This window comes from Ranitomeya variabilis, chromosome 1, assembly GCF_051348905.1.
Source record: "Ranitomeya variabilis isolate aRanVar5 chromosome 1, aRanVar5.hap1, whole genome shotgun sequence".
NCBI classification, from domain to species: Eukaryota; Metazoa; Chordata; class Amphibia; order Anura; family Dendrobatidae; genus Ranitomeya; species Ranitomeya variabilis.
This window is the reverse complement of record NC_135232.1, coordinates 1,112,664,969-1,112,687,168: the sequence shown is the minus strand read 5'-3', so window position 1 is coordinate 1,112,687,168 and position 22,200 is coordinate 1,112,664,969. Positions and strand designations below refer to the sequence as shown.

The 22,200-nt window shown below is 43.5% G+C and overlaps 1 protein-coding gene across 1 annotated transcript; it reads right to left on the bottom strand.

The window, feature by feature from the left end:
* Positions 1–311: 311 nt before the first annotated feature.
* LOC143800331 (rho guanine nucleotide exchange factor 15-like) lies at positions 312–20,764 on the bottom strand. Its single transcript, XM_077281186.1, has 4 exons — positions 20,699–20,764; positions 9,974–10,102; positions 9,313–9,389; positions 312–1,684 (listed from the first exon to the last, which is right to left on the bottom strand). The coding sequence occupies exons 1-4, from the start codon at positions 20,762–20,764 to the stop codon at positions 532–534; spliced, it is 1,425 nt and encodes a 474-aa protein (XP_077137301.1). The 3' UTR covers positions 312–531.
* Positions 20,765–22,200: the final 1,436 nt, after the last annotated feature.

The following is a 22,200-nucleotide window of genomic DNA, read 5'->3' as shown; positions in this document are numbered from 1 at the left end:
CAGACTCCGGTGACAGTATTGGTGGCAAATCCCTTTTTGTTGAAGTAAATTGGTTAAACGTTTCAACGCCTCAGTCTTTCATTTGGACAATAGCCATCGGTCCAGGATCGGGGCCATCACAGCTGAGAAGATCTGCTGCTGACCAAGTAAGTGTCTGTTCCTTCATGATATCCCTTACACTGTGCATCGCCTGAGGCCACAGCACCGGGTCAAGCCACTAGTGACATCCCCCTTAAGAGACGGACCTCATTGATCTGGTGCTGGGTACCTCGGTCTCCCGGGCGTAACAACTGGCGTCACGAACAGGATTTGGCAGTAGGAGGTGCAATCTAGTCGTCATATCCACGCATGACAGGATCCAAGCAGTGCTGGGACTTGTGGTGTACGCCCCATATTATATCCCTCAGTCCTGGTGTCGCTCCCAGCAAATATAAAATCTCAGAAGTCAGCAGAGACCCCGACCCCATCGCTGCCCCCGCGTGCCTTCTCCATTCACACCTGAATCCGCTCCTCCGCCAATGGATGGCAGGGTCAGGTGACCAGCTGGCGGGCAGCCTGCAGGACGCGGTAACGCTCACGCAGGTTCCTCCTCCGCACATGCTCATTGGTGATCTCCTGGACGTAGCGGGAGGGGAACCAGCCCTTCTTCCCATCGCAGAGGCGGATGCCCTCGTACCAACCTTCACAAGTCTTGCGCAGGACGTTGATGATGTCGGCAGGCTCCAGCGTCAGCTCGTCAGCCTGCGTGGCGGTGTACTGCTCCACACAATGCACCTGGGGACAATCCCAGTCCTCGTAGATCGTGTCACTGCCCGAGGAGCAGTCACTGCTCTTACTGGGGAAGACGGCTGCCCACCGATGCAAGTCTGACTGGCTGGGCGCCTTGAAGAGCCGGTCACATGTCTTCCTCTGGTGATTCTCCAGTAAGGTGAGGAAGAAGCTGTTCTCCATGGTGGGGCAGGACTGGAGCTGGACCAGGGAGCAGTGAGCGTAATCCAGGACAACGTGTCTGTCCGAGCTTTTCTTCTGGGTAATGAGCAGGAAGTCATTGAACAGGAAGAAGTAGACGGGGACGAGTTTGGGTTTGATGCCAAGGAGGCTTCCCTTCTGCAGAACCTCGCTGAGCTCCCCCTGCTTCTCCAGGAAACAATTGTGAGAGATGATGGGGATGGCCTTTATCTTATCAAACTCGATCTTGGAGGAGATGTAGATGAGCTCCTCTGTCTGCTTCATGCGGCCGACCTCGCGGTTACACTCCTGGATGATCTGCGACACAGCCTCCAGGGCTTTGCTGGCTGTGCGCTCGCCTTCGGACCCCTCTTCCGTCCTCTTCAGGATATTCTCTATCAGCATCTTGATGCGAGTGATCCGCTGGAATGGCAGCAGCAGAAACGACATGAAGGGTAAGCGCTGGCACTGGGGCAGCTCCTGCAGGCGGCACAGCATGGCGTGGAAGTGCGGGTTCTTCTCCATGAGCTCGCTGTATGTCTTCTCCTGGTACACCTGGTTCTGCACATAATCTATGTACACGGAGAAGTGATGCACGGCGTGCTGGTGAATAACGTCACAGACATCCGAGATAACGACGTCTTCATCCACCCGAGACTCCAGATCCACGAGGAAATTCTCGCTGACTTCTTTCACCTTCAGGATATTGGAGAAGAGGATTTTCTTCTCCAATATCCTGAAGGTGAAAGAAGTCAGCGAGAAGTACAGTCCCGGAGTACTGTTCTTAACTAAGGAGGAATGTGGCGCCCCTAGGGGTATTTGCCACAAAAATAGTTATTGACACAAATAAATGTTAAAATAGCAAGACTGCGCTACCATCTCCGGCCAGAAGGGGGAGATCCAGAGATTCCCCTTGATCTATTCTGGTCTGAGAAAAAGATTGGCAGTTGGGTTGAGGAGCTGAAAGTGAGAGGTCGTATAACTGAGCTCCTAACAGCCCTATGACGGATTATAGGCCCGTAATACCGATAGTAAGAAAAGAGGAATAGAGAAAAAGGACATTGTGAGAACCGGGTAGCAATAACCTCTACCCAGAATAGGCGCAGAGACGGATACCGGATCCATGGCTATATTCATTATATATAATACAGCAACCGGAAGGAAGTGAGGTGATATCAGCTTCACCAGGGTAAGACGCAACAACAGACACAGAGTTCAGCAGTAATCCCAGAGGGGGTAAGTGTTGTGAATTGGATTTTTTGGCTCCCTCTTGTGGTCACTAGCGACATGACACTTTGAGTTTCTTTCCTCAGCTTGGTACCCACCTGGCTCGTTAGTCCAGGGGTGTTGCTATTTAAGCTTCCTGGATTTTCAGTCTGGTGCCTGGCATCGTTGTAATCAGTTCCTTTCTGTTTGCTCCTGTCTGCTGGTCCTGGTTCTTGCAAAATAAGCTAAGTCCTGCTTCCTTATTTTTTGGTTATTTGCATTGCTTTTATTTTTGTCCAGCTTGTACTAAATGTGATTCCTGATTTTGCTGGAAGCTCTAGGGGGCTGATATTCTCCCCCCGGGCCGTTAGACGGTTCGGGGGTTCTTGAATATTCAGCGTGGAAATTTTGATAGGGTTTTTGCTGACCGTATAAGTCATCTTCCTATATTCTGCTATTAGTCAGTGGGCCTCTCTTTGCTGAAAACCTAGTTCATTCTTACGTTTGTCTTTTCTTCTTACCTCACCGTTATTATTTGTTGGGGGCTTGTATCCAACTTTTGGGGTCTTTTCTCTGGAGGCAAGAAAGGTCTATCTTTTCCCTTCTAGGGATAGTTAGTTCTCCGGCTGGCGCGAGACGTCTAGAACCAACGTAGGTACGTTCCCCGGCTGCTGCTATTTGTGGTGCTAGGATCAGGTATACGGTCAGCCTAGTTACCACTGCCCTATGAGCTGGTTTTTGTGTTTGCAGACTTGGTAATAACTTCTGAGACCCTCTGCCATTGGGGTCATAACAGTATGCCAGGCCGAAGGTGAATGTTTAATGCATTGCAGAAGTGGGATAATAAGAAAGGAAATTCTGAGTTTTTTTTTTTTTTCTCTTTCTTCCTCCCCTTTACCTCTGAGTGGCTTTAAGCTTTGCTGCAGACATGAATGTCCAGACTCTGATTACTAGTGTGGATCAGCTTGCTGCACGTGTGCAGGGCATTCAAGATTTTGTTACCAGTAGTCCTATGTCTGAACCTAAAATACCTATTCCTGAACTGATCTCTGGAGACCGATTTAAGTTTAGGAATTTCAGGAATAATTGAAAATTGTTTCTATCTCTGAGACCCCGTTCGTCTGGAGACTCAGCTCAGCAAGTTAAAATTGTTATCTCTTTCTTGCGGGGCGACCCTCAGGATTGGGCCTTCTCGTTAGCGCCAGGAGATCCGGCATTGGCAAATATTGATGCGTTTTTTCTGGCGCTCGGGTTGCTTTACGAGGAACCCAATCTTGAAATTCAGGCAGAAAAAGTCTTGCTGGCTATCTCTCAGGGCCAGGATGAAGCTGAAGTGTATTGCCAAAAATTTCAGAAATGGTCCGTGCTTACTCAGTGGAATGAGTGTGCTCTGGCCGCAAATTTCAGAAATGTCCTTTCTGAAGCCATTAAGAATGTGATGGTGGGTTTCTCTATTCCTACAAGTCTGAATGATTCCATGGCGCTGGCTATTCAAATTGACCGGCGTTTGCGGGAGCGCAAAGCCGCTAATCCTCTGGTGGTGTTGTCTGAACAAACACCTGATTTAATGCAATGTGGTAGAATTCAGACTAGAAATGAACGGAAAAATCATAGACGTCAGAATGGGTTGCGTTTTTACTGTGGTGATTCTACACATGTTATATCAGCATGCTCTAAACGCCTAACAAGGGTTGTTAGTCCTGTCGCCATTGGTAATTTGCAACCTAAATTTATTTTGTCTGTGACTTTAATTTGCTCATTGTCTTCCTACCCTGTTATGGCGTTTGTGGATTCAGGTGCTGCCCTGAGTCTTATGGATCTGTCATTTGCCAAGCGCTGTGGTTTTGTTCTTGAGCCGTTGGTAAATCCTATCCCTCTTAGAGGTATTGATGCTACGCCATTGGCGGAAAATAAGCCGCAGTTTTGGACACAGGTAACCATGTGCATGACTCCTGAACATCGGGAGGTGATTCGTTTTCTTGTTCTGCATAAAATGCATGATTTGGTCGTTTTGGGTCTGCCATGGTTACAGATCCATAATCCAGTCTTGGATTGGAAGGCAATGTCTGTGTCAAGTTGGGGCTGTCAGGGAATTCATGGTGATTCCTCGCCGGTGTCTATTGCTTCCTCTACTCCTTCGGAAGTTCCTGAGTATTTGTCTGATTATCAGGATGTATTCAGCGAGTCCAGGTCCAGTGCTCTTCCTCCTCATAGGGACTGTGACTGCGCTATAGATTTGATTCCAGGTAGTAAATTTCCTAAGGGAAGATTATTTAATCTGTCTGTACCTGAGCATACCGCAATGCGTTCGTATATCAAGGAGTCTCTGGAGAAGGGGCATATCCGTCCATCCTCTTCCCCTCTTGGTGCGGGATTCTTTTTTGTGGCCAAGAAGGACGGATCTTTGAGACCTTGTATAGACTATCGACTTCTGAATAAAATCACTGTTAAATTTCAGTATCCTTTGCCTCTGTTGTCGGACTTGTTTGCCCGGATTAAGGGTGCCAAGTGGTTCACCAAGATAGATCTTCGTGGTGCGTACAACCTTGTGCGCATTAAGCAAGGAGATGAATGGAAAACTGCATTTAATACGCCCGAAGGTCATTTTGAGTACTTGGTGATGCCTTTTGGGCTCTCTAATGCTCCTTCAGTGTTTCAGTCCTTTATGCATGATGTCTTCCGGAAGTATCTGGATAAATTTATGATTGTTTATCTGGATGATATTCTGGTTTTTTCTGATGATTGGGACTCCCATGTAAAGCAGGTCAGGATGGTGTTTCAGGATTTGCGTGAGAATGCTTTGTTTGTTAAGGGCTCAAAGTGTCTCTTTGGAGTACAGAAGGTTCCCTTTTTGGGTTTTATTTTTTCCCCTTCTGCGGTGGAGATGGACCCAGTCAAGGTCCGAGCTATTCATGATTGGACTCAACCCACGTCAGTTAAGAGTCTTCAGAAGTTCTTGGGTTTTGCTAACTTCTACCGTCGTTTTATCGCTAACTTTTCTAGCGTTGTTAAACCTTTGACGGATATGACCAAGAAAGGTTCTGATGTTGCTAACTGGGCTCCTGCAGCCGTGGAAGCTTTCCAAGAGCTGAAGCGCCGGTTTACTTCAGCGCCTGTTTTGTGCCAGCCTGATGTCTCACTTCCCTTTCAGGTTGAAGTGGATGCTTCTGAGATCGGGGCAGGGGCCCTTTTGTCGCAGAGAGGCCCTGGTTGCTCTGTAATGAGACCATGTGCTTTTTTTTCTAGGAAGTTTTCGCCTGCTGAGCGGAATTATGATGTTGGCAATCGGGAGTTGTTGGCCATGAAGTGGGCATTTGAGGAGTGGCGTCATTGGCTCGAGGGTGCTAAGCATCGTGTGGTGGTCTTGACTGATCACAAAAATCTGATGTATCTCGAGTCTGCTAAACGCCTGAATCCTAGACAGGCCCGTTGGTCATTGTTTTTCTCCCGTTTTGACTTTGTGGTCTCGTATTTACCAGGTTTAAAGAATGTGAAGGCTGATGCTCTTTCAAGGAGCTTTGTGCCTGACTCTCCTGGAGTCTCAGAGCCAGCTGGTATTCTTAAAGAGGGAGTAATCTTGTCAGCCATTTCTCCGGATTTGCGACGTGTGTTGCAGAGATTTCAGGCTGGTAAACCTGACTCTTGTCCACCTGACAGACTGTTTGTTCCTGATAAATGGACCAGCAGAGTCATTTCCGAGGTTCATTCCTCGGTGTTGGCAGGGCATCCGGGGATTTTTGGCACCAGAGATTTGGTGGCTAGGTCCTTTTGGTGGCCTTCCTTGTCACGGGATGTGCGGTCATTTGTGCAGTCCTGTGGGACTTGTGCTCGAGCTAAGCCTTGCTGTTCTCGTGCCAGCGGGTTGCTCTTGCCCTTGCCTGTCCCGAAGAGGCCTTGGACACACATTTCCATGGATTTCATTTTGGATCTTCCGGTGTCTCAGGGCATGTCTGTCATCTGGGTGGTATGTGATCGCTTTTCCAAGATGGTCCATTTGGTGTCTTTGCCTAAGCTGCCTTCCTCTTCCGATCTGGTTCCTTTATTCTTTCAGAATGTGGTTCGTTTGCACGGCATTCCTGAGAATATCGTGTCTGACAGAGGATCCCAGTTTGTTTCCAGGTTCTGGCGATCCTTTTGTGCTAAGATGGGCATTGATTTGTCGTTTTTGTCTGCCTTTCATCCTCAGACTAATGGCCAAACGGAGCGAACAAATCAGACACTGGAGGCTTATTTGAGGTGTTTTGTTTCTGCAGATCAGGATGATTGGGTGACCTTCTTGCCATTGGCTGAGTTTGCCCTTAATAATCGGGCTAGTTCCGCTACTTTGGTTTCGCCATTTTTCTGCAACTCTGGTTTTCATCCTCGTTTTTCCTCGGGACATGTTGAGCCCTCTGACTGTCCTGGGGTAGATTCTGTGGTGGATAGGTTGCAGCGGATCTGGAATCATGTGGTGGATGACTTAAAGTTGTCACAGGAGAAGGCTCAGCGTTTTGCCAACCGCCACCGCGGTGTGGGTCCCCGACTTCGTGTTGGGGATTTGGTGTGGCTGTCTTCTCGGTTTGTTCCTATGAAGGTATCCTCTCCTAAATTTAAGCCTCGCTTCATCGGTCCTTATAAGATTTTGGAAATCCTTAATCCAGTGTCCTTTCGCTTGGATCTTCCGGTGTTGTTTGCCATTCACAACGTGTTCCACAGGTCTTTGTTGCGGCGCTACGTTGTGCCTGTGGTTCCTTTTGTTGAGCCTCCTGCTCCGGTGTTGGTTGAGGGCGAGTTGGAGTACGTGGTGGAGAAGATCTTGGATTCTCGTCTCTCCAGACGGAGGCTTCAGTATCTGGTCAAGTGGAAGGGCTATGGTCAGGAGGATAATTCCTGGGTGGTCGCTTCTGATGTTCATGCGGCCGATTTGGTTCGTGCCTTTCACGCTGCTCATCCTGATCGGCCTGGTGGTCTTGGTGAGGGTTCGGTGACCCCTCCTTAAGGGGGGGGGTACTGTTGTGAATTGGATTTTTTGGCTCCCTCTTGTGGTCACTAGCGACATGACACTTTGAGTTTCTTTCCTCAGCTTGGTACCCACCTGGCTCGTTAGTCCAGGGGTGTTGCTATTTAAGCTTCCTGGATTTTCAGTCTGGTGCCTGGCATCGTTGTAATCAGTTCCTTTCTGTTTGCTCCGTCTGCTGGTCCTGGTTCTTGCAAAATAAGCTAAGTCCTGCTTCCTTATTTTTTGGTTATTTGCATTGCTTTTATTTTTGTCCAGCTTGTACTAAATGTGATTCCTGATTTTGCTGGAAGCTCTAGGGGGCTGATATTCTCCCCCCGGGCCGTTAGACGGTTCGGGGGTTCTTGAATATTCAGCGTGGAAATTTTGATAGGGTTTTTGCTGACCGACGTAGGTACGTTCCCCGGCTGCTGCTATTTTTAGTGCTAGGATCAGGTATACGGTCAGCCTAGTTACCACTGCCCTATGAGCTGGTTTTTGTGTTTGCAGACTTGGTAATAACTTCTGAGACCCTCTGCCATTGGGGTCATAACAGGTAAGCCGACAAAAAGGGACTCGGGTTGTCCGTCGAACCAGAGCACAGAAGGGACAGATTGGGTCGGCAGCCAGTTCACAAACAGCAGCAGGACCATACAGAAACTGCGCATAATAAGAGGTGGAAATCCTGACAGGGTCAAAGTAATTCAGGGTTCTTATACAGACTCCGGTGACAGTATTGGTGGCAAATCCCTTTTTGTTGAAGTAAATTGGTTAAACGTTTCAACGCCTCAGTCTTTCATTTGGACAATAGCCATCGGTCCAGGATCGGGGCCATCACAGCTGAGAAGATCTGTGCTGACCAAGTAAGTGTCTGTTCCTTCATGATATCTCTTACACTGTGCATCGCCTGAGGCCACAGCACCGGGTCAAGCCACTAGTGACATCCCCCTTAAGAGACGGACCTCATTGATCTGGTGCTGGGTACCTCGGTCTCCCGGGCGTAACACTCTCAACATCGTGTGGGTCTTATCTACTGTGGATAATGCTACAGATGTCAGAGATGAAAATGTATTATAAAATCATTCATCAACGGAAAGTAGTGGGGGGACAACCAAAATGATAACCTAAAGCTTCTGACATAACCTACAGCTCAGATGCAAAATCTGTAACAGAGCCCTCATCTTCCTTGTGCTTTTTGACCCTCAAAACACCATGATCTAATAGCAAAAGCTATCTCTTCATCCCCTATAGCCGTACCGCTGTAGATATGCCTCTGCACATTGATGACCTATCTGTATATTGCTCTGTTCACTTGAATGGGAGATAAACTGTTGTACCCAACGCTGGCCCCAAAACAATGTCTAGGGCTACTGTAATCCTCTCTATACATTGCTTACATCTGGCCTCTACTAGAGCAAATTTCAGAGGAGTGATACGGGGTGTCGGGTGTTGGACCTTCACCAATCTCATATTGATGACCTATCTTTTGGATAGATCAATGATATGTTAGCCTTGGACAAACCTTTTAACTTCACAAAGGATTACTTGCCAGAAGTTTGATATTTGCCAGGATGATCCTGGTAACTGGACAGGAGTTTAGCAAACCCATGCTTAAGTATGGTGTTTTAGGGACCTTGCTCGATGTTTTTAGCAATGCGGCTTAAATGTCCCATATTTTGCATCCTAAATGTTGGTAAGTATGCTTTGACAGACATTGAAAATTGACCTAGGATGGTTTTGTAAAGCGCTCACACTGCATGGTGTCATCATCATGGATAGTAGTGTGTAACATCAGTGGTGGTCGCTGGTCTGCTCGCTTTTGCATAGACAGCGATGAGGTTCAAGGTTCATTTTGGACAGTCTCTTGGGTGATGTTCACTTTCAGGCTTCTCCCAACCCAACACGATCAGACAGAAACATCTCATGGACGCTGAAGAAGAACAAGGTCAAAGAACATGCTTGAAACAGGTCAGGACCTTAAATACATCTGTGCCTTGTACATATTTCTAGTTTCCACTGAAAAGGCCACACAAGAAGCCTCGGAAGTTTCTATTAACACTCATGAAAGTTCTCTTTGAAGCTGACTAATGGGACCGTAAGAAGCTCCGCATTGATTTTATTAAAATACCTAATTCAAGTCCAGACATTTCTCTTTGTGTTTTTGATTACCTGCCATTAATTACTGCTTGTTTTCTTGGTTTTCGGGGTACGTGTTTGTCCTCCATTGTGATGTGCCCAAGATGATTCCATTAAAGCCGAACTGACAAAACAAAAAACAAACAAGAGTCGGTAGCAGGAAGAATGCCGTCTGCCGCTTCGCATATTGTCTTGGCATCACTTAGCCTCCATTTCTCCTTTTGTTTCCTTAAGATTAGCTGTTCCTGCTAGAGCGGTGTGGTCAGGATAGACGGTTTGTGTACAACATCCTCGGTCTTTCTTTCTTTTCATCCACCATCCAGGCCATTGTTAGTAACAATGTCAAATCATATCAAGCACACAGCGTTTAAAGAGATCGGGCAGGTGAAGTAACCAAGGCATGTCTTGTATGTGCAGGTAATAAGACAAAAAAACATTAAAGGGGTTGTACAAAAATGGATAAAACATGGCTGCTTACAACACAATACCTGTCTATGGGTGATGTCTGGTATTGCAGTTTCATTGGAGTTAATAGAGCTAAGCGGAAATTCCATACACAATTTTTATCATCGACTTACAAAATATTTATCTGTCATGTTAACCACTAAAAAACATTGTTGAAGCATTATTTTTTAAAACAGAAAGGGTTAGAATAGTAAAACTGGTAACAGTCACCTTACCCATCCCCCACACCCTCATTTCTGTCACCTCTCGGTCTGCCCACCACTTTCTGTTCTTCCTGCTGCTTCGATGACTTCCTAACACACACTTGTAACCGCTGCAGCCAATCCCTGACTGTAGTGGGTTACAGTTTTCGAAGGATGATTTTGGTGGGAGCTAAAATAAGAAGCATCAAATAAAAGTTTTAGAATACATTCCCCAACGTTTCAGGTGAAATTTTAGGAGAAGCTGTCCTTTGTGTGTACATGTGGAATAATAACACTATTTCTAGCTATTATATGACTTGTACCCTACATAATTCACCTGTTTCCCATTCTGTAGGCTCTGTATCTAATTTGTAAAAGCAGCAACAACACGATAGTCCTTGTACAACAGTATTGAGCAGTGTAGCTGTGAACCCAGTTCTTGGGTGAGACAAAACACCTACTATAAAGTAACAGAACAAGTCTGTATGTGTCAATATCTTTCTAATTCTTCTCCTGTCTCCTCCACTTCGTATCAAATTACTCACCTAGAGAGCGCTAACCTTGATCCCTCAGTACATTGGCAGTCCATCTTGTTTCGGCCAAGATGGTTTTTAGCTGTTTTTCAGACTGAACAATCAGTTTAGGAGACAGAGGGAATGAAAGAAATGTCTCATAAGTGAGGAAAGAAACAGATTTCTCTGATGTAATATATTATAAAGTTTCCTTCATTTGCCTGTACAATTGATTTATGCAAAGTATGTTGAAACGACATTAATTATTTAAATTTTAAAGTGAACCTGTCAGCAGGATTTTGCTAAGTAAACTATAGGCATTTTCATGTTGGCATTGCTATACTGATTAAAATTATACATGGGGTTAAGAAATCAGTCTTGTGGTTCTTGTGTTATCAGTGTTAGAAGTTTTCAATTAGTGATATGCTCGTGCTCTGGGGCGGGACTGTAGACAGAGTCTTATCTTCCTGCTCTAGACCAAAAAAACCAAGGAAAGACCTAAAACCAAGAAAAAACTTCTAACACTGATTACACAAGAACCACAAGACAGATTTCTTCACCCATGGTATCATTTTAATCAATGTAACAGTGGAAACATGACGATGCCTGTAAATTACAAAATCCTGTTGAAACATTCATTTTAAGGCCCGATATGAATAGGCAATGGGTTAACATTCATCTACCTGGTCACAAATCAGTGATTATAAGGTTGGAAAATAAATAGGGACTGGGGAGCTTAGTTGGAGATGCTTTAATAGATATAATTACCGATGAGATATAACATATCATCACTGAGTCAACATTTCATTTTCTTTTTTTCCAAATTCTGAGCCCCGGGTAATGGGACGTCTGAAAGTATTATGTCATAAATAAATGAATGGCGTCTTATTTTGTCAGGAGACATAGATATATGTTGTGTAGTTATGGAAGCCTTATTAACAATGGATGACCTGGTAACTTTCAGCCAAGGGATCATCAGACTGAGAAATGCGCTGTGTATCATATTCACTAGTGACTTGTGGTAATGCTACTGAGCTGCCAGATTCCAGCCCGATTCACTGTATCTCGTAATCCGCAGAAATGTAATGTCTTGAATTTCCATCAATGTTCCTTTATCTGTGTTACTGTCGGGGACACGGTTTCCTAGAAATGTAAGAATCCTCAAAGACAGATATATCAAACATTTATCTATGTAGATAATTCTAGCTTTTACTATGGGTCACGTCAACAATATCATGATGTGACGGTATATGGCTCAATGATGGTTTAAGTAGCAGGTTAGCTGCAAGATGCTTTAAAATGATGTCCATAGGACACACTGCTGACTCAAGTATCCCTGGTGGTCTAGGGTAGATGAGAGGCAAAAAAAATGTAAGGTCCCAATGTTTGTCAATTTTTTTCTTGCAATTTCAAAGTGGTGAGGAGATGTAACGTAAATTCCCTGGTGGTCTAGGGCAGTTATGAGTTTAATTGTACAATCTCTGGAAGTTTAGAGTAGTAAAAGGTTTAAAAACAAATTCTAGAGTAGTGAATAGATGCATTTTACAATTCCTGATAGTCTAGGGTTATAAAAAAAAAAAGGAAAATAAATTACCTAGTGGTCTAGAGTTGTGATGAGTTTCATTTTACAATCCCTGGTAGACTAGGGTAGCAAAAGGAATTAATTAAATTAAATTTCCACTTCACTAATATTGATTACCTATCCTTAGGATAGATCCAAAATATCAAATAGCTGGGGGTCTTATACATGGCACCTTCACCGTCACTTCAGGCGGGGGTCGGGTTCTGCACATTTCCTCAATAAGGACAGGTTATTAAAGTCAGTGTAATGGAAAACTCCTTGGATAACAAATTCCCTGCTCGTCTAGTAATTTCAGAGTGGTGACAAGAGGAAATACAAATTCCCTGGTGGTCTAGGGGGGATGAAACCATTAATGGTAAATTATATGGTAATCTAGGACAGTAATGAGTTAAATTTTATTATTACAAATTTAGGGTCATAAAACGTTTCAAAAGAAATTCCCTGGTGGTTTAGAGTATTTAAGAGATACATTTTACAATTTTTGGTAGTCTAGGGTAATAAAAAGATTAAAAATTAATTCCCTGGTGGTCTAGGGTAGTGAAGAGTTTCATTTTACAATCCAGGGTAGCAAAAGAAATTAAATGGGTTTTCAACTACACTAATATTGATGACCTATCCTTGGCATATATCATAAATAGATCATAAATATCAGATGACTAGGGGTTTGATGCCTGGCACCCCTACCCATCAGCTGCTGGCAGCTTCTCAGGGTGAGTGGGTGTCACATAGTGGTGACGTTTTTGTCAAAAAGCCGTCATGTTTTCCAATCCCGAACAACGTCTATAGGTTATAAGCTATTTTTCCACCGAGGGGAGACACTGTGTAGCAAACAGAATGGGAATTTTGGAATTTTGGTTTTCCCCTTGATCTTGACGAGCCTGAGAGACTTTTTGGCCTCACATCTGTGCTGCAGGTGGTACCATATGATAAATATTACATACTGGACTCTATATATATCATTTCCCATCATGTATCTACTATTCAGAATGTACTCCACTTATGACACAAGGTAGAGGAAGTTCGGCTTCACGGATGTAATTTTCCGTGTGAAGATTTTTGGCTGGGATTAATATGAGGCTCCAAGGAACTAATTTACTAAATTAATGCATAAAATAACAATAAACTGCAAAGATTTCTCAGAATGATATTATCCTGAGACCAATTCATCAATAATGGAGGCACGGTTTGCTTTTCCTGAATTTATGGATAAATGGGGTTTATATCTCTAGACAATCAAGACTTGGAAATCCATGTCTGGACTTCTTATTTGTAGGTCATTTGTATGAATAGTTGAAGGACGTCTTCAAAGAACAGGGCTAGATCTGGGTTCGCAGGTCTTGATCGGGGTTCACGTCCAAAAAAGTATCAATGACTTTCTTACTGACATACATGCAATTTGGTTACCTGATTTTATAGAATTTTGAAGGTCAACTCAGAACCTTCAAACTCTTTGAGGATTTCTGAAGTAGACCTGGGAACTTAATGGGTATCCAACATGTTATTAACCTGCAGTTGTAGAGTTAATAGCATTAGAAAGGTACTGAAAACGTGCCTCCTGGGAGAAAATTAACATTATTTCTCTTGAGGGTTGTAGTTCAAAGAAAGTTTACCCTTTCATCTTGGAATAAATATTCAGGATGAGAATACCAAGGTGTTGTGTAACATATTTTGTATTAGGGACCAGGAACTTCAAGTTATGTTTCTGGGGCTTCTCTCTTCACTCCTTGGGTGATCATTCCACCTTCGAAAATTGGCTACAAAATTTCTGATGAAGTGCCCCACGAAAGTTGTTCAGCTGTAAAAAAAAAAATGTTTTACACAGGATTGTTTATAAAGGTAAATTTTCCTACGTCTTCCAATATCTCTTAGTACATAGGAGCATTCATATAGTTCATATTCTGAAAATCAACATGGGAAATGGAGTTGAGATGAGGCAAGCGGGGTATAGGTGGTTTGGGTCTGGGTCTACCCTCAATTCATGATCTGGACTGGATTGGAACCACTAGCAGCAGCTGAAGCTGGTAACGCAGTCAAAGAGAGACAGAGGTTGGTACACAGGAGTAGCAGTATGGTATTGGAGGATTACCAGGTCACGTGGTCAGTAGGGAAGCCAGAAGTCTGTACACAGGAGCTAGCAGTATGGTATGAAGAAGCAGGTGAGAGCTGCTAGAATAGCTAGATAACTAGAATTGAGGTTGGGAGCTCTATAATCTCACAAGGAAGTAGGTGGCAGGCCAGGTTTATGTAGGGTCTTCAATCAGGAAATCACATAATGAAGCCAATCAGGAACAACACAGGGTGGAGCCACTCGGGAACAGCACAAGGTAATGTTACCTGGATTAGCAAGGAACTATCCAGAGAGCTGAACAGCTAAAGTGGAAGAGCTTCTGCCTGGTGTACAGGAGTCGATGGGTTCAAGTTCTGAGGAGAATGGTGTAGAAGATTCTCCGATGCATTCAATTAGTATCTAATCTCCAAAGAAGACTCTCAAGAGAGCCTTTATTATTAACTTTTTCTTTCCCTACAAGTGTCTTAATGACCAAGATTTTATATCTGAGAGAAGATTCACAGCTAGGACGTCAACATTATGAGGCTGAATGTTGGATTTGATGCTGAGCCTTCTCTCCAAGGTTGTTGAATAGATAAGTTCTATCCTTGACATTGATGCTCAAGGCAAAGAACAAGGTTTGTTAGTACAGCAATTGTACGATTATGCACTTAAATTGAAAACTAAAACTCAAGAGCAAATTACAGTTATTCAGAATTGTTTTCCTACTTTAAGAAGAATCCTGTCCTAAGCAACTTTTCATCAAGGGAATTAAACTTATGCTGCCCAGAGATCTACCCAACTAGAGAGGTGACTCGATGCCTGAGTCTCCTAAAAGGTCTTTGCCTTGAAAGAGGACTGTGAATGGCTACTGATGGTTTACAAACACCTGGCTACACTGGGGGACTGGTGCTTGAATGGCTTAATATAGCTATTTCACAATAGCATATCATGTGTTGTACAGGGTGGGCTATATGGATACACCTGGGTGGGCCATGTATATGGATACTCCTAAATAAAATGGGAATGATTGATGATATCAACTTCCTGTTTGTGGCACATTAGTAAATGGGAGAGGGAAAACTTTTCAAGATGGGTGGTGACCATGGAGGCCATTTTGAAGTTGGCCATTTTGGATGCAGCTTTATAAATGGCCCACCCAGGTGTATCCATATAAATGGCCCACACTGTAGAATATTCTCCCAGGCATCTATTCTCATTAATGGTTGATTTCCATAGTTTAAGTTTAGTTTAAGGTCCTCACCTTCATTTTACTCTTTCTTCCGACATAGTATTATAAGTATCCTTCCTTCTTGGTCCATGTTGTGCAGTATTTTCAACAATATGTGTTTCCATACACGTGCCAAATGAGGTCCATGTAACTTGGTATGAGTTTTACATAGGGTTCAATATTGGTGCCATTAGGGTTCTTAAGTATTTTATTGCATTTTCTAACAAAGTTAGCATCCAGCAGAGGTTAAAGTTATGAAAACGTCCATCGAAGAACCTGACTGGTACATTGCTCTGCTCCTGACCTTTCTGTACACGTTTCTTCCCGAAAGATTACTTTGCAAAATAGGATACAGACGATTGGATTGATCGCAGTGGCTTTCCTATTATTAACAATCAAGAAAAATCTAATAAAATAGCAAAACACCTATAATATTTCACCCAACCCTTCCATCATATCATAAATATGTAACCACAATAAGGCCGTGTTCACCGCACATCTAAATAGTACTTTCAAGAAGTCACTCAAATCAATGAGGCGAATGTGCAGTACCCTACCGCGACCACTATCAGAAGATGGAGCAACTCAGAAATTGAGCAGTTCTGGCCGGCTGCCGCCATTGCCAACACCAAGCACAGCTGAATGGCGGGGGAGCATGATTTTGGACCCCAACCGATCAGACATTGAAGACCTATCCTAAGGATAGGTCATCAAAGATAAAGTAGTGGACATCCTCTTTACTGTATGTTAATTGTGTCCCGCATCCATTTGTAAATACTGTGTAATGTAATGTGTTATGTGTTATAATGTATACAGCAAAACTGTGATATAGAATATGATAAGTGTTAATAATATTTTATAAGTGTAAGGAAGATCTGCCCAGCAACAGACTGCAGGGACAGAGACAGTTAAATTTTTGGGACTAGCCCATAGTGTGAGGGGCTAGTGTTAAGGAAAAGTGACTGCTTCTTGCTAGGAAGACAGATAGGGTCTGAAGTGCGGGCCACAAGGTCCAAGGTGTACAGTGCTGCATTCGAGGGTGACTCTAGACAGGAGACCAGAGAGAAAGGATAGTGTTTTTATTTTTACCTGACTATGGTTTATGTCAGAGGTGTCAAACTGCATTCCTCGAGGGCCGCCAACAGGTCATGTTTTCAGGATTTCCTTAGCATTCCACAAGGTGCTGAAATCATTCTGTGCAGGTGATTAAATTATCACCTGTGCAATACAAGGAAATCCTGAAAACATGACCTGTTGGCGGCCATCGAGGAATGCAGTTTGACACCTCTGGTTTATGTGGCATATATAATAAATCAGTGTAGATCTTAAAGAGACAGTGTTCCCGTGTCCACCTCCATGTACAGCTGAGTGAGCCGATCTACCACTGACCAAATACTGAACATGTGAACGTGGTCATTCTGAGCCAAGGGCTGCACTGTTGAATTTTTCTACCTAAAGATCTAAATTATATACAGTATACTGATATATATTTATCAATAGACTATAGACCAAGAAAACGAATGCTGATACTTTTTTCATAAAATTACAAAAAAAATTACACTAATTGCATTTTTTAAATACATTTTTTTAAATATACATCACAAAACAGTAAATACCATGGACATATAATTTAGCATCCTGGTAATCGTATAACACATTGGACACTTAATTTGGGGTGATCACTTTTAGGTTTCACTGACCATGTAGTATGATAGCAGTAAAACTTTCTTTTACCAGTCGTTCGTGAGCCTGAGCTGCATTGTCTCCTCCATTAACCTGCACAAAATATTCCGTCCTTTACTAGAATCCAAGTAAGGAAAGCATAACACGCGCCAAGTAAATTGTTTTATGGCGCGGATCTAGTGTACCACAGGCCTGAAACCTATCTGTGGACGTTAGTGCGCAATAAACAGATAATAGGCTCATACTATTTATGTATGTTACTGCGCCGATAGCTCAGGCCCCGCTGAAATCTTTATGACCCGCCATAAACCTCTTTATGGCATGCGCCTGCTATCTTTTTATGGCTCTTAAAGCTGCAGTCCGCCTGACGGAGATTAATAATGAATGTTGCTGTTGTTCTGATATTTTAGGAGAAACGTTCTTGAACTCTTGAGTGTTTGTTATTTGTTTTTTGCGTTTTCATTTATGTGCCCGTGTTTCGATTTATTTGACTTTTGGTAATTTGCAAAATTAGGATAAAGTGGACAAAGAAGAAGTATTTTTAAGGGAGATTTGCTAATATTGGCTCTAAAATGTGGAAAAAATGTGCTGGAGCCTCATGCACACCCATTACTTCTCACATCGGATGGATCGTTTTCTCATGGACCATTTTTCATCAGTGCGCTGGATACGATTTTTTTGTCTATTTTTGTCCACTTTGTCCATTTTAACCATCAGTGTAGCACTAGGTTTTTTGTCATGCAAAAAAAAAAATTCCAAGCATTTCCGATTTGTAAAGAGTAAAAAAAAACACATAGAGCACTCGGATATCATCCATGTAATATTGCTTTTTCTTCATGGACCCAATGACTCGAATTGGCGAGGTTCATCTAGGACTCAGATCAAAAACACACAGGTCTCAATTTTATTATTATTGGAGACACTTGTGACCTGATTCATTAGGGGTTGTGTGGAACATTAAGACTAGGGTACAAAATGTCAGTCTTAAAGGGGTTGTTCGGGACTTTAACATTGATGGTCTAGCCGTAGGATAGGTCATCAATGTCCGATCGGTGATGATGTAACATCCGGCACCCTTGTCGTCCATATAGCGGTTGAGAAAAGCTGATCTGTGGAGGTCAAACCCCTACTGTTCAAACATTGATTACCTATCCTAAGGATAGACCATCAATGAAAAAGTCCCAGACAACCCCTTTAAGACTGACATTTTGTACGCCATTCTTCATGTAGGCACCACTGGAGTAAGATACACTTAATTCATCAAGAAGTGCACACCTCTCAGGCCTCATTTACTCGTTTGGTACCGGTGTTCTTAGTGTTTTGCATCAGTGTGAGTGCCGTGTGATGTACTCATTTTTCATGGACCCATAGACTTGATCTAGCCGAAAAAAATAGTCATGTCTACATGTGTTTTGCATGGACACACGGTCCATATACTCCAGTAAAAGTGCCAGGTAGAGTGTCCCACCCACAAACTTCGTCCACTTTCGCTAGAACTGGCAAAAAAAAAAATCACAAAAATTTTAGACATTGTTTGTTATATTAGTGGCCAGTGACATGGTCGTCTTTAGCAGAAACCTGTGGAGTTTGTCTTCAGTCTTGGATGAGATTTTATTATTACTCGTATTATACTTTTATTACATTACTTTTATATGAAGCCTTAAGACGTCTACATCTGAATGATCCCTCCCTCCCTAAAGTCCTTGTATAAAATTTTATTTATTCAAGGTCTTCCCTGATCCTTTTCCAAGAGAGTCATAATCCAGCGACAAATTGTTTAGGAAACTCATATCTCAACACCACCTTAGATGGATTATTATGCTTTGTGAAGAAGCTCATGGCAAGTCTTTCTATAAAAACAGAGATTTCATGAGATTGTCCTCAGAGGGAGATAGACATGTTCCATCCTGCAGATCCAACCCTCTATCTCTGTGCCAAGGACGAGATGCTACACTATGTAATATCATCCTGTGAATTTCTCATAGTGTGGTGATGTGAGCACTGTGCTGATTCGGGAAAAGACAAAACAGGAGCGAGCCTCAACCTAGACAGTCCAAGTACAAATCTGAGCTCCAGCGCGTGTCTACCTCCGTACGTGCCAACCTATGGCTCACAGTCTAGTCTCAATCATACATGTGCAACAGATCCAATATCACTGCTAACCTTTCAATATGTTCTTTGAGTATGGAAGGAAACCAGAAATTTTGGAGAAAACTAATGAAAATGAGTCGCCCGCCTGGGCCGTGGGGTACTCGGTACCGGGTCCGGTCGCACTTAAAGGGCATGCCACAGTGGCTGCGATCCAGTCCGTGGCCCTGGGCGCCCAATTAAAAGGGAAAGGTCTTTAAGGGTTTAATAGAGTCTATTTTCGTGACGCCACCTGTGGTTTTCGGTCAGTAGGGACCAACGCCGCTTAAAGGGGTCCTCTGGGGTGATGGTATGGCGGCTGGATGATGACGCTTCCATAGGTGAAGCGGGGTCCCCAGGGCTCCCAAGGTGAGGACGGCAATGATGGTGTATGCTGATAAATAACAAAGGACACCGTATGATAGTCTTTACCTGGTTTACTGATGGTAGCAGTCCATCTCAGTCCAGGGTACCAGGTACAGGTGTCGCGGTGGTCCGGCCAGCCTGGAGGCAATAGATGAATCCCTTTTCCAGTTGAGAGCGTGAGCCTTTAATGCTAATGCTGGTGTGTGAGGTCCTGGGGTGTTACAAAAACACAACAAGAGCATAAAGTGTGATAGCATATTTTGCTGGATTGGAGCCCTTGGCTGTAAAGTGGTGCTAATCATTGAGCCATCATGTTCAAGTACAGTATGCCCTTACTTACCTTTTCTCTTAGCTCAAGATTTTCTGGCATGGGGTGATCAGCTTTGAAAAAAAAATTGCTGACTCCACTTCTCTTCCTCTCACTATTGGGGTCCCTCACGTTTCAGTCCTGGGCCCTCTTCTCTTCTCTCTCTACACGGCCCCAATTGGACAGACCATCAACAAATTTGGATTTCAGTACCATCTTTATGCTGATGACAAACAACTATATACGTCATCCCCTGACCTTAATGATAATTATAATAATAATTTTATTTATATAGCGCCAAGATATTCTGCCAACTTACCCCCGCTGTACTACAGAACATCAGTGACTGTCTGTCCACAGTCTCCAACATCATGTCCGCTCTCTATCTGAAACTCAAACTTTCCAAAACTGAACTTCTTCTGCTCCCTTCGTCTACTAACCTCCCTAAATCTGACATCTCCCTCTCTGGGTGTTATGTTTGACACCCATCTTTCCTTCACCTCCCATATAAAATCTCTTGCCCGTTCTTGCCGCTTTGAAGGAACATCTCTAGAATCCGCCACTTTCTCACCATGGAAACAACAAAAACCCTCACTGTTGCCCTGACCATTCCCACCTGGACTACTGTAATCCTCTATTAATTGACCTCCCACTCACTTGACTTTTGACTTTTCCCTCTCCAGTCCATTCTTTATTGCAGCAGCCAGTGTCATCTATCTGGCTAATCGTTACTCAGACGCCTTGGCTCTGTGCCAGTCATTGCACTGGCTGCTCATACATTATAGGATCCAATTCAAACTGCTTGTTCTCACCAACAAAGCTCTCCACAGTGCACACCCCCATACATCTCCTCCCTCATTTCTGTTTATCATCCTACCTGTTCGTTATGCTCCACAAGCGACCTTCGACTAACATCTGCTCTAATCCGTACCTCCCACTCCCAGTTCCAACCCTTTTCTGTCCTGATGAAGAGGTCCTGCATGGCCTTGAAACGCATTGACCGTGTAAACCTGTAATAAATGTTTTAATCTTCCTTCCATTTGATGCTTCGTGGATACACCATCAGCAGCACATGAGTGACATCTCCTTCCAGATTTCTCATGCCTATGGGAGAGTCGAGTAAGATCACCAGACAAGAACCATAATTCGCCTGACACCTATTTAAAATGTATAAAGGCACATAAGTCTTAAGCAGGCCATAGACATTAGATAGCCATTAGATGGCTGTCGGATGAACGATCTAAGCTCCTTCTGCCAAGCCCTCCTGTGTTTTCGATGAGAAAGTCGCTGACTGACTTGTCGGCCGGTGGCTTATCTCACGAGGAACAATATGATGGCAAGTTCAAAATTGAACAAGCCCAATTGACATCACTCTTGACCAGGAATGAACTAGGACTAAAATTCAGTCCTGGCAATGAAAAACACAAAAGCCCATGCTGACTCCATCCCCGAGCCTCAGATGGGGATATCTTTTAGGCTGGGGTCACACAATGTATTTTTTGTCTCTGAAAGATTTGGATTAATTATGTTAATTACACTCTGCTCAAAGTCTGTGAGAATCAGAGCACAGGTATGGTGAAGATGGAGAACTTAATTTTTCCATCTTCTCCATAGTCTGCCGACTGCAGTCCAATTTGTGGAGCCACTCGCAGCATGCCCCATAGAATAACATTGGTCCGAGTGCTATCTGATATTGTTGTCTGATGAGCTATACCCTCATGTATGAATCAAGATTTACTACAAGACCAATAATACTAATACCGCTATAAAAAATTGAATAATAACAATACCACAATAGCAATATTGCACTAATCAGACAAATACCAACAAACCATAACCAAATATTACCAGCATATCTGGTATTGATAATACCACCATACTGATCATTAAAGGAGTTGTCCATGCTTGAGGGTAAGGTCTATGTGACATCAGACTTCCGAATTCTTACAGTGCGCACTGTCAGGATTTTCCAGTGCCGGCATTCGGAGCTATCATGTGAGCGCAAGTATGGGATTCCCACAACGATGTCAACAATCGGCTTTGCTGAATTCACTATTATTGAGCGAGGCCACGCAAGTTTAGTCAGCACGTGACCACATGTATGCAAATCACACATTTGTGGTCACTTGACCAGACCACTCCTAGCTCCGAAGAATCCTCACAGCTGAGGAATCACATAGAAGGACTGCAGATTCTAACTTTAAGCCTGGACAACCCCTTTATCCAACACCACTCTACTAGGACTGATATAACCACCATACAGTGTCTGTATAATGGTAATATCATGTCTACGCGAGTGCTCTGCAGAATATATATATGTGAATTGTGCCGGTCTTCACTAGTAATGTTCTTGCTGATTGTTGTCATTCTTTTTCCTTTGCATGCGGTCTAGACTGCCAAGGCGTTTTCTTCCGTCTCTGTAAAATGTAACAC

What these genes read in the sequence shown, in the direction of transcription:
- LOC143800331 (XM_077281186.1), bottom strand. Translation starts at nt 20,764, where the DNA reads ATGCGTTTCAAGGCCATGCAGGACCTCTTCATCAGGACAGAAAAGGGT. An exon ending in GTTGGAACTGGGAGTGGGAG is followed by an intron (nt 10,103 to 20,698) that starts GTACGGATTAGA and finishes TTCTTATTTTAG; the next exon opens with CTCCCACCAAAATCATCCTT. An exon ending in AGTGGTGGGCAGACCGAGAG is followed by an intron (nt 9,390 to 9,973) that starts GTGACAGAAATG and finishes TTGTTTTGTCAG; the next exon opens with TTCGGCTTTAATGGAATCAT.